Here is a 12,854-nt window from a genome sequence, read left to right on the forward strand (position 1 = left end):
TATATCCCTGAGTCATGAATGGTAAACGTGTGATGCTTTTTGCATTGGTTCGCCTCTATGTGGCAAATAAACACATATTCAGGCCTTTATTGCATTGGCATAGGACTTTATTGCATTGCCATTCAAACTTTACCTAAGACCATGACGGAATTAATATTTATGGCAACAAAATATATGTTCTGTTAAAACCACATTTGGCTGGTCAGTTGATTCCTAGATCAGAGGTCTCTGGGATGATGTCCAAACGTTAGCTATCACCATGATCAGGACCTGCAAAGAACAAAGTATACAGTAAAGTTCATTAAACATACAGAAAACGATAATAACTGAATGTATCATACACTACCTATCAAAAGTTTAGCTTGACTTGGAGCACACCTTACATGTTATGTATGCATATATGATTACATTGGGAAACTGATTGCAAACCTTTTGCAGGATTATGCATCAAATTGTTAATGAGAATGTGGAAAATAACGTGCATGTGAGTAGCTGAGTTTTGGTGTAAAGTATTGTAAAGACTTTGCCAATTGTCAATACTTTTCATCATATGCTGAACTCATGACTCGTTTCAGCTTCAGTAGAACATTTTGCTAAATCTAGATTATAACAGTTGATACAGTTGTAAGTGGATACAGTTACACTACTGAGTTTACAGTTTTTGATATTACATTGTGTTGGGACAGAAGGGAATACATGTGATGATGAGCACTGACGTTATAGGGAGTTATGAAACAGGCTGACCCATGATATGACCATGACGATGATGAAGATATTAATGACATTTAAGAAAGTGTTGATCCTTAACAATGAAATGCGATTAGAATCACCAGGAAGGTTTCCCGGTTTGGTTACCTTGAGAATGTGAGCTAGTGTTCTGGTATGGCGATGCCCTGATGGATTCATAAGTCAAATGATGCTCTGATGGAGTCTCTGCCACGCCGTCATGGGAACTTGTATCTGCTGCAGCATCTGATGAAGACATAATTGAACACATACTTTAAAATCAAATTCGAAATGTAATTACAAGCAGAGGCTAAACGGTTCACCCCAAGAACTCAATTAGCCAAATATGGGTCGAACTCGGAGGTTGGTTCCACTATTACAGATGTCTCAAGTGTATTTGAGGGCATAAGATCGTCTAAACCACATGCAGAACACGTTTTGGACAAACGAGCGTATGTATGTAATATAGACCTTGGAGGCCATGACATGGTGCTGTTTAAACAGTTACGGACAAGAAATAGTTCCTTTTTTACAAGTGTGTAGCTAACCTGTCAATGAGTGTACAGTGGAAACAATTAGCATTCTGGAATTGCCAGTGGCTGACTAGGCAGTCTCAGGAATATACATTAAATGGGATTTTTTTCTTGAAAAGTAAGTTTCAGTTTTCACCTGGTAGGTTTGGTTTGAAAATAAACCCCATCGAGATGGAATCTTTGAATTGTTTTCAAAAGAACTTTTGCCCAGGGGTGGAACTCAATATGACACAAAGTATGGGAATTGTGGAAGCTCGGGGCTGATGGTTTCAGCACATTTTGGAAGGTAGGGACGCAGACAAATTGTGAAAAACACGGCCAAAAACTTCAATCGTGTATGCCAGATTCCCTGTTAGCTGCATGGGTCCTACACTTGAAAATGTAGGGATTCTGATTCCTGATTTGTGCCAACAGTTTTTGAAGTCTTTGAACCAGTAGTTTTTGAGGTTATTAGCCTGGATACTGTTAGCATAATTCTGAATTATCTGCCGTGAGTCCAGAGTTTTTGGAGCAATAAACTTTAGCCCTATGCGTACCTGTTTGAAGCGATTCTGAGAGCTGGTCCAGGAGATAAGTATGGTACAAGATAGGCCGGTAGAGTAATCGATAGAAATAATCCGAACGATTACCATAGGCCTCCTTGCCTTATTGTATTGAGTCCTGATTACAACTAACCTCATATGTGCCCCAACAATCAGAGAGCACAGCCACATAAATACTTGAGGTCAGTCTTTTTTACATGACATGCATCTACCTTTTGTGTTCTCATACATCTTCAACTCGGTGTACTGTTGTTTTTCTGATTCCTCATCCAAATGTGAATACTGCGCTTGAACATTGACCTGATCTGAAACACATTGTGATTTCATCCTAATAGATACAGAGATAATTGTGACATCACAATGAAGGAACATATCCACTAATCAACACTTACCTAATGACGAATATGCCTTTTCGTCCATTTCCACAGGTTCAGGATGGCTGGAACTACAAAATAGCATTAGGTATGTTTCTAACAACTGACCAGTAGTATAAATCCTCAATATGTGAAACGTAGATGTGGTTAAATAATTGCACGTTACTGAGTACTAAACTTTGAAGTGTATATTACCTTTTCCGAGCACCTGAAAAACAAGAATAAGAACACAATGGCATACAGTGAGAATCAAACACATCACATGGTACACCAACCGTACAAAAAGACCTAACACTGAGGATGGTAACGTTAACTGTAAATTACTGCGGATACATAACATAACCATACATACATTAAATACAGTAGCAATAGAAATGAAAAGAACTCTTTCACAATCTTGAAATGAGATGATTTACGTATGAAGGCAATATCATGGAGCATACTCCTTGGAGAAGACTGAATGTAAATATTGTTATGAAAAGTATAACAAGTTAACAGCACGACATTAAATATATACCTTTTGAATTATTTCCGATCCTGTACCCTTTTCGGTACAACACCATTAGAACAGTTCCTCCAACGAGCAGGGTAAGAAAGAAGGTTCCTACTGTCGCACCTGCTACTACCTGTGTATAGGTACACGCAGCATCAGGCTTTGACTGGGTTGGTGGATCTACAATGGCATATTCGCTAAACCATTCTTTCGAATCTTTGTTAATTGTGCATGCTCCCATTTGTCGCAGGATCCATGACTCTGTATTATTATTTGCACACACGTATTGTCATAATTACATTTGTTCAGTTATGGAGTCATTTGCGGTCCCTTTTTTAAACACGCAACACTGTGAAAAATTTCGTGAAATCTAATTATCGGATCGGGGATCTGTACGTTTTCATTGTTCAGTTGATGAGTTTTTCAAAAGATATTTACCGGAGAAGTCATCACTAACTGACACCTACCTCCAGCAGTCGTAGCTTCTACAAAGACATATCTGTTAGAATCGCCATAGTCATTTTCAGCTAGCAGCCGAAATATATATATATCTCCAGATATAAGGCCAGTCACTTCAACCACCATCATCTTGTCTGAGTCAGCATAAGATTTATGGAAAGTCCACGTTCTCGTAGCAAACTGACGATACTCGATCATGAACGTCTGAGTGCGTCCACCATTGAAGCCAGGCAGCCAGGACAACCATACCGACGACGTTGTTGCATTATCCAGATCTCGAAACTGTGTAGGTGTCTGTGGTGGTCCTTGCGACAGATTAAGTAGAAATTATTGTCACCGTTTTATCTTAAAATGCAGCTGCAATGCTGTTTTTGGTGATAGTAGTAGAGAAGGCTATTCAGACACACATGAGTAGTTAAATCCGGAATTCATGATGTACAAGGTGATATATGAGAAACTGACCTGCAGGCTCAATGCTGACTGTGTATGTCACTGAACCGCCAACACCATTGTCCACTGTAAGACTGTATTCCCCGAAGTCCTGCTGCTTGAGGTTAGTAAGGTGTACTCTGGCAATGACTGAGATGTCTGAGACAGGGCTGGAGAAACCAGTGAGGTTCTGGTTGGTCCTGTTGGATCTACTCCAGGTGAATGTAGGAAGTGGGTAAGCCAGGACTGACATAGACACAGTCACGTCACTACCCAGTCCAGCGGCGAACTTGAGTTGCTTGGATAGTGAGTCACCAAGTCGTGGAGAACCTGGTTACAGGCAAAGGACACCACAGACAATAGGTCGGGAACAAATAATGACCAGGTCACTCTAGATCTAGACTGGAAAAAGGAAGTTCAGCCTGACAGCTGATATTCCATATACAACTCACAAAACAATACTAAAACGGGTGATTGCATTTTAAATATCTTTACTAGCTGTTCATGTTGCTTGCAGTATCATGTGTAAAGCAAAACACCACATTTAAAGGTAACTGCTTTAAGCTACTACATCCAGTACTACTACCCCTATCTATAGTCATCTTGCTGCTACTCTATCTACCGCTACCATTACTATACATCAACAACTAATAGTAGAATTTCTACTGTATATAAACAATAACTCACATTTGACCAGCAACTCCACCCTCTTGGTGACTGGTTCGCCGACGTTGTTACTGGCAATACAGGAGTAGTTCCCTCTTTGTCTACAGTCGGCTGAGTCCATTGTATATAATGCTGCCGTTGAATTATCTCTCATTGTCAACTCCTCAGTTCCATTCAATAACCTGATGACTGACCTTGGATTCCCAACATTATCCAACTCACATCTGAAGGTTACTGAATCAGACTCATTGACAGTCACTGATCCACTGACAGAGTTGGCAGTCAGCATGCTTATACTTGCATGATCTGGAAAAATGACAATCAGTTGATACAGTATATTATGTTCTTGATTTATAAGACGTCGGCAAATATGGCTTGGAACATCTCCAGTCGTGAGACAATCATAAGGGTGTGTCCAGCTATCCACGTCACAAAGGGAAGTAGTCAAAATGGTTTGGGATGCCAACAAGCCCTATAATGGCCATCACAGATGATATTAACAATGCTCATTGAACTGGCCTTGATGAAAGCATCTATGTATAACCATTCAGAAAGGAAGTCCAGCTGAACGGGAAACGGGACTGGTCTTTCCTGCCATAACGTCAGTGTCGTCTGACCCGGGGCGTTTGAGACAGTTCTGCTAATGCTTATGTGAGTTTATCTCCCGTTGCGTGAAGACAATCACTTCTTTGAAAATCACTTCTTACTTTGGATACTTAGTCTAGGCCTATTTTGCAAGCACGCTTGCCAACTATTGTAGTGAGGTGAATATTATCAACACTGTCGTGGATGTTACAAGCACGGCTTGCTTTGGAATATGTGCACTTGAACATGTTTTGTTGATTGTTAATGGCATTCCTTAATCAGACAATACCCACATGTGACATCCACTAAAACACCTGAGCTGTCATCAACCCCGTGTGTATTGGACGCTTGACACTTGTAGGATCCTGTCTGTGACCTGTCAGCCACCGGGAGAATCAGTGTAGCTCCATCACTGTGTGATGTCCCATCCTTGAACCACTTGTAGGTACATGTAGGTCTGCAGGTGGATGAACATAGGATAGGTGGTACACTCTCTTGACCTTCCCTTTTGGTGTACGACAGAGTGGAGGGTTGTAGTGTCACAGCGTAGGGGCCATCTGTCAGAAAGGAAGAACAGTAAAACAGACTGAACCAATGTATGTACACAGGTCGCTGAACACAGGATGCTTGGTACACTCTCTTGACCTTCCCTCCAGGTGTAGGACAATTGTGTTGTACTGTCACGCCATTGGGGCTATCTGTCAGAAAGGAAGAAGTGAGAAACAGATTAAACTAATGTATGTACACTCAGGTGTAGGACCACAGGACAATCTCCTGACCTTCCCTCCTTGTGTATGACAGAGTGGAGAGTTGTCTGTTTATTCTTTATCGTGACAGTCAGCAATATTCCAGCCATGTGGCCATGTGGCGATGTGGTGGGCTGTAGGGTCACACTTTAAGGACCATCCGTCTGACAGGCAGAACGGTGAAACAGATGAAACCAATGTATATATCCGCATACATGTGGCCATGTGGCGATGTGGTGGGCTGTAGGGTCACACTTTAAGGACCACCCGTCTGACAGGCAGAACGGTGAATCAGATGAAACCAATGTATATATCCGCATACCGCTGCATTAATGACTTTTAGACCTGTGAAGATCTGGGTTAGGGTTGATCAATGCTTGTCGAAAGGGGCTGACTTGTTTGACATATCTGAACGTATCTCATTATAGATCGATCCATGTTGACCGATGATGGATTGTCTGGACTCGTGTATTCACAGCCCGACAGACCGAGTGCGAAGAAATCTATACCCATTCACTAATGACTTTTAGTTTCCAACTCTTCTATTTTCCCTCATATTAACCGCTTCAAAACCACCATATCTGAAAATATGACCGTCAACAAAAACGACCAAGTACCCCATGCAACTTATCGGCAAGATGGTTTGTTTCTAATGTAGAATAGTGGTATGAATTGCATTTTGAGGCTCCATGTTGTACTCCTGGCTCGTTCAAAGTCCGGGAAAGTAATATGTAGCCATGGAAACGGAAAAGGGAGCACATGAAAGTACAAGGGCTCCTGATTATTTCCCAAGTTTCTTCACAAGGTATGTTTTACACTCTGTGTGACATTCTTGAAATGAATACAGAAACTCACACTGAGGCTCCATGTTGTACGCCTGGCTCCATTCGGACTCCAGACCCTGACTTTCTCTTGTTCTACATCTGTAGCTGTGACTGCCTCGGGAGCTCACAGTGAAGGCGTAGGGTGAACCAGGGGAGGTAACTGATATGTCAGTGTTGTCACGCTGCCAGGTGTAGATCAGGGTCAGACCATGGTGAGCTGGGAGTGTGTTAGAGGTGGAGCTGCAGGTCAAGATCACTTGTCTTCCGAACATAGGGGATGATGGTCCACTGATAGTTGGCTTGGTGGGTTGACCTGAAAATGATAGTGTCTTTCACGTATGCTGAACACCTTTTTCAAATGGTTGGGAAAAGGTCAGTTCAAAGGGTTACTTTCAAAGCGAAAAACTGTAAGTGATGACAATAACCGTGACACGTGTGACGTAGGGGTATTGTACTAATTAAAGGGATCATTCGTCGCATGTTTACACCTGACTAAAACAAATGGAATTATAAATAAATATAAACTGCCCGAACACAAAGACGGAAAAGCACCGAGAATTTAAGACGTATGTTTATGATTTAACAACGTAACAAGTGAACAAAGATGTACATAATGTGCCTTTACAGACTGTTTGCAATTATTTAAACTATCAGTTGACAATAAACATACTCGAAGTTCTGAATTTTAAGAATGCTGGCTGATTGGTCTAAAGGGATAATATTAGCAAGAATACTAGCAAGAAATAATATATGTGTTTTGAAAACACTCCGACCATGTACTTGAAATTTCGTGAGATCTCAGAAACGGTCCGAGCTCTGTGAAAACATTCAACATTTCAACGTTATACTACATAGAGAGTGTAAAGAAAGACTTGACTATTCAGGGCTTTTGGTAATAAATGTGGTGAGGATAGGTATACTTACACCGATTCTCTAAACACAAAAATGTATTTCGTGACACTTGAAAGCAAGAAAGATGTAATCTGAGTTTACATGGAAAACTATATGTATAATGCAAGACTTCGTCACAAGTACCATCACCGTAAACAGTGAAGAAAACATTCAAACAAGAGGTAGCCTTCTCTATGGGCATGGGTTGTGCGCCCACCCTTTTGATCCGTTTTCTTTTTGCTTATGAATAAGAACATCGGCTCGGGTTGTCAAAATCAACACAAAGTAAATTGCCCGAACAGTTCTAACTCTCCAAATGTCTTGACGATGAAATATATCTTTCAATAATTTTGAAAAAAGCCAATTCACATGTACAGTTAAACTCAGAGACATTGTATATTTTCTGTTCAAAGTGAAATGTGAAACGAGATGTTTAACAATACACTACAATGTTGTAAATGATGCCCCTTGTGGATAAAAATAATGGACCCCAAGGTGAACGTTGAAACAACAGCATCGTAGCTTTCATAACATGCAGTACAGACTTTATTAAAACGTGCCGAATAGACTTACAGTGCTGGTTCCCTGTTGCTGTTTAAGGGTTGTTTTCCCGGGAGTAGTGACACCCTGTACCCTGTGACGAAACCATGATCTTCATGGGACTCCTTGTGGTTTGACTAACATGTAACATCGATTGAAACAATATTCTACTGCCACATGTATCTACAACCATCTTGTGTCTCGTGCTACTGCCACACCTGTGTATGTATCATATCATGATGACTCATGAATGGAACGATTCCTATGCATTCTAAACACACGCCTCACTGAGAACAGCTTGTATTATATAATGTAAGTAGTTGGTTGTCCTTGTTTCATGGTTTGACAGACAAAGTCAAACATTTACTCACTCACACACTCTTACCTAGAACAACCAGCTTCTGTCCACACTGAGGTATGATGTCAGTTGGTCCATTCCTCCCACAGGTGTAGTTCCCTGCATCAGACCTGACAACACTACGTAGGTCAAAGGCCATGACCATGGGATCAGCACTCAGATTCCCGACGTAGGTGACACGAGCTGTGTAGTCAGGAGATACCTGGTGGTTATTGACTGTGTTGGCCAGTAGTACTGTAGCTCCAGATGGACTGATGACATACAGGGTAGTAAATCCCCCTGGTACAGCAGGTATCTGCCACCCGAAGCTGGCTGTGTCAGACTCCCTCACTAACACAGCACGGGACAGCTGGGATTGTACACCTGTGGGAAACATTGTCTTATATGTTCATTGGCACTGAGATGAGTGATGACGTAACGCTCAGTAGACGATGATTTCATGTGTCACATGACTTTTTCTCAAATATTGTTAATGAGGTTCCGATAATCAAGTTCGAAACGTTTCGTGACAGGCATATGCATGTTATTTGAAGCAAAAAAAAGACGATGTTGTGATAACGACCATAAACAGATTTGCACGCTGCGTAATCGGACTTTAATAATGTCGGCAAATGCTCTTGTATACCGAAATCAGAGCAGTCAGATGTCATGCAAACCCTTTTACATATTGTTTTCATGTAAATATAATACAACCTATTACGCTCCAAGGCAATACGAAATGACAATATATCTTTGGTCGGTATCATGTCGGTTCTAAGCAAACAACGCTGATCCGTGTTTTGTGATCCGTTGGACAAGTTCTTCAACTGCTCTTCGTGTATTCTGATATGTAGTACTGTAGAAATAGCTATTGTACATGAAGAAAAATGCCAAAAACGAAACCCAAATTTATTTACAATATACCACTTAAAATAGAGATTACTCTGTAGACGCTATACAATGTATGTGTAAAGTGCAAGCCAGAAATAAAGCGAACGTTTATTCTTAACAATGGCCGCTCATAAGTTTTAAAAAATTGAACTGAAGATCTAGACACAGAATGCAACTGAAGTCATTACCAATGCAAATGTAAGGGATGCCAGCGCCAATCTACATTCAATTGCCCTTCACTGTGGTTACTTGTACCTTGTTTCTCCAGATATTATGCCACTGATGTCTACGGGCGCTACGAACTGAGCAGATGCTCAGTTTCACAGAAACCCTCGGACAATGGAAATAGAACCACGGCAAAAGATAAAGATTGTGCATTTTGTGCATAGGGGTAATAGTGTTAGAAATACAACAATGAATATTGTATTTACCTGACCCGAACACATTGAGGTACGCGAAAGTTATTTGATGTGTAAGTAAACCTACCATTAATGACAATTCCTACAACACACATCATCAAACCTGCATGCAGGGATTCTGTGACAAAACTGGTCGACTTTTTCATGCCTCTGAAAAGTAAATGATTCTGGTTTAGTTTAAGAATCAGTTTCAGTATCATCATTACATGTTTGGATTAATATTACTTTTAATACATGGATATATAGTTTTCCAGAATTCCACCACTCGTTGTATTCAGCATGTTCAGATCTAAATCTAAATGAAATCCGATTCCCTGAATAGGCTTCGGAAGTGGATCACGTGACACCATGTCGTCCGTGGTAAAAGTTAGATTAATCTCTCCATGTCGTGAGTGTAAAGCAATCCTTCTATGGTCCGCCTGTTTGTGTCAAACGGTTGACAGTGAGAGCTCATAATCTATGTTTACATGTAACAGCGGGCGGTTACCTGTTTATAAATACGAGGACTCTCGCTGGCACAGTGCCAAATCTGTATCTGCCGGGGACAATGGAGTTCATCGAAGAGTTAAACACGGTACCTATACGTACAGTTATTGCTGTTTCATAACTCCCCGAAGTGGACGCCCTGTACCTTACTCTTAACATCCTGTCTTTTATGTACCGAACCCTCTTGGATTCACTGTGTGTCACAACAACTGGGTCCTTGTCTGGGACTGTTTGCGCCGCGTGTCACAGGTACCCGCTAGATTGTGGCATTGACTAAAACAACACCTACCTGGATTCAGCTGGTGTGACCTTCAAATGTGTATCTTATCCTTGGAGAATCCAACCTACGTTTGGTGCAGACCCGAACAGAGTGCACCAATGATATCACACGTTATGCTTCCTCACTGCTTTCGGGTAGGACGGACTATTTTTAGACCAAATATGTGGTTGACCGATATGGACACATTTGTTCCATACTGATAACAGAACATTAGCCTTTTATACGAATGCAATAGGGCGTCCGCATCTAATTATGGGTATAATGTTCCATAAAATCCCACCAGCCAGTATATAATAATAAAACAGGCAGGCACAGAAACAGAATTGAATACGGACGCCCTTGTGTGGAGAAATGAGACTAAAAAGTCACCATCCAATCCTCAGTGTAAAATGATATACTTAATTAACAGTTTAAGATGGTAAAACATATCCATGTCAAGCGTTATGCACATTTCACGCGAAACATGGACTATATGGCACTGTATTTCGGCCATATCCATTAAAGTATCTGGCACCTCTGGAAGTGGGGTGCCTCGTCGAATGACGGATCCCACTTGACAAGAGAATAGTGTCTCGGGTTTGACATGCTTGCCTGATTACTTTGACGCTGAGTTGATAGATACTACAAGACCTGATACTGACTAACTCTGTAAATATAATGTAATGGATACACTTTTGCTCTCAACGATTATCGTTGAAGTTCGGCGTGTTAGTCATCCACATCTTCAGATACATAAGCAGCAAACATTCCTAACTGATTCAAGATTTTGAAGGGCTTTTATATTTTCCCTTTCCTTTTCATACCGTATGCAGGTTGAGATAAGCCTACAAACAAGTACACAATTTCAGTTCATGTAAAGTCGAACGTACCGTTTGACAGACATTGAAAGTTACGTGGCATCATAGTCTGATTTTACATAAATCCACAAGGAGTTTTTCTGCGAAATGTCATCAGTGTTTAATAAGAAGTGAGAGTGATCGACATTGGTTTCAATACACGACAAAGCTCGTCGACTCATTGATGACGTAACTACTAAAGACAACGAATGACGTTAGACGTGATCCGTCACCATTCCTGTAAGAGATATTGTTCCAGTTGTTGAGCATTTACAGGTGACGCTGGTAGTCTTCTGATTAGTCAACAGAGGTAGTTCCATAAGTGTTCTATCAGATTCATTTCGGGAGAAAAAGCTGGTCACGCCAAAAACAACGATCTAAGCATTATGCAGAAAGTAATGGTCTGAGCGCTTCTGTGTTGCCTTGTGTTTTTGTATTTTCTGCTAGGATAACGTTAAACCGTTCAGCCATTAAATGCTTGGTAATCGCAATGTTTACTATATTTTTTGTATTTCTGTGATATATACCGCCGACAAAAATACAGAAACTTACATATACTGGTACAGAAGCATCCAATAAAACGGCAGTACGTCTGATGGGAAAATTTCCCATTAGGCATGGACAACGCGCACAGCACGAATGGATATCGATTTCAGCACAGGGGCTTGTATTGCTGAAAATAATAAGTCCTGGGTCCAGCAAGCCTACACTGATATCCATACACATATAAAGAAGGAAAGGGATATGACGTGCACAAATTTGTCAAACACCCCACTCTCGATTATGGGCGAATTCTGGGTGGGAAATTGTGGAACATACAGCCATAATTCTTACTGAAATAAAGTCAGATAAATTCCCCTTCGGATGAATCCAAAATTATCAAAATCGGTGCCCTATGTACCGAGTAACTTTCCTTGGAACTGGGGAAAAGACAACTTTTCCATCTGTACACCAATAACCCGCCTACGAAAATCATCGCCTTTCGGGGTAGAATTACGATGTATTTCATTTTAAAACACCCGATCGGCGAAAAACATGGCATTACCGTCATCGCTACATATTCCGCTTTCGTTCTACAACCTCTCATATAAAATATGTTATTCTTTTACCTGCAATACACGACTTTATTGGAAAATCAGCGGTATCGAGTGATCGAGTCCACCATGTTTGTCCTTCAGCCTCAATAGGCTCGCACCAATACAATATATCGCACCATGAAATAAAAATAATACTGCTCGCAGCTCGTCGTTGGTGATCCCTTTCCTTCTTATATGTGTATGGATATCAGTGGAGGCTTGCTGGACCCAGGGCATACTATTTTCAGCAAAACAAGTCCCTGTGGATTTCAGCAACCAAAAGAAACCTCTAAAAGAGCATCTGATGAACAGACCACCCAACTGTGTATTTAGTTCGCCAATACTCGCTAAACATGTTTTACTCCTAATGCAGGATATCATCCATTGTAAAACAGCCTCGCGTGATAACGCAATATTAGCGTCTCCTCACATGAACACATCTACTACAGAAAACCCATACATAATCAACATGTCAATCTATCCCGTCACTGTGAACAAAAGGTATGTATGTATGTATGTATGTATGTATGTATGTATGTATGTATGTATGTATGTATGTATGTATGTATGTATGTATGTATGTATGTATGTATGTATGTATGTATGTATGTATGTATGTATGTATGTATGTATGTATGTATGTATGTGTGTATGTGTGTGTGTGCATGTATACATATGTTGTGTGTGTGTGTGTGTGTGTGTGTGTGTGTGCATGTATATA

General features: G+C 40.7%; 3 protein-coding genes across 3 annotated transcripts in view; all 3 read right to left on the reverse strand.

Annotated features, from left to right (window-relative positions):
* LOC137287476 (nephrin-like) overlaps window positions 1-7,945 on the reverse strand; it is a 65,633-nt gene extending 57,688 nt beyond the window's left edge. Inside the window, exons 1-6 of the mRNA XM_067819798.1 lie at window positions 7,842-7,945; window positions 6,409-6,690; window positions 5,101-5,364; window positions 4,244-4,528; window positions 3,590-3,886; window positions 3,126-3,432 (exon numbers count right to left, since the gene is read on the reverse strand). Coding sequence (XP_067675899.1) covers window positions 3,126-3,432; window positions 3,590-3,886; window positions 4,244-4,528; window positions 5,101-5,364; window positions 6,409-6,649 — 1,394 coding nt within the window. The 5' untranslated portion in view covers window positions 6,650-6,690; window positions 7,842-7,945. The remainder of the gene's footprint in view (window positions 1-3,125; window positions 3,433-3,589; window positions 3,887-4,243; window positions 4,529-5,100; window positions 5,365-6,408; window positions 6,691-7,841) is intronic.
* LOC137287454 (protein turtle-like) overlaps window positions 86-12,854 on the reverse strand; it is a 66,521-nt gene continuing 53,752 nt past the window's right edge. The window contains exons 12-14 of the mRNA XM_067819765.1: window positions 2,014-2,106; window positions 856-972; window positions 86-270 (exon numbers count right to left, since the gene is read on the reverse strand). Of these exons, the coding sequence (XP_067675866.1) occupies window positions 248-270; window positions 856-972; window positions 2,014-2,106 (233 nt within the window). The 3' untranslated portion in view covers window positions 86-247. The remainder of the gene's footprint in view (window positions 271-855; window positions 973-2,013; window positions 2,107-12,854) is intronic.
* Window positions 8,180-12,854, reverse strand: part of LOC137258061 (uncharacterized) — a 29,410-nt gene continuing 24,735 nt past the window's right edge. Inside the window, exon 18 of the mRNA XM_067795613.1 lies at window positions 8,180-8,529. Within this exon, the coding sequence (XP_067651714.1) occupies window positions 8,180-8,529 (350 nt within the window). The remainder of the gene's footprint in view (window positions 8,530-12,854) is intronic.

Source organism: Haliotis asinina, chromosome 1 (assembly GCF_037392515.1).
Source record: "Haliotis asinina isolate JCU_RB_2024 chromosome 1, JCU_Hal_asi_v2, whole genome shotgun sequence".
NCBI classification, from domain to species: Eukaryota; Metazoa; Mollusca; class Gastropoda; order Lepetellida; family Haliotidae; genus Haliotis; species Haliotis asinina.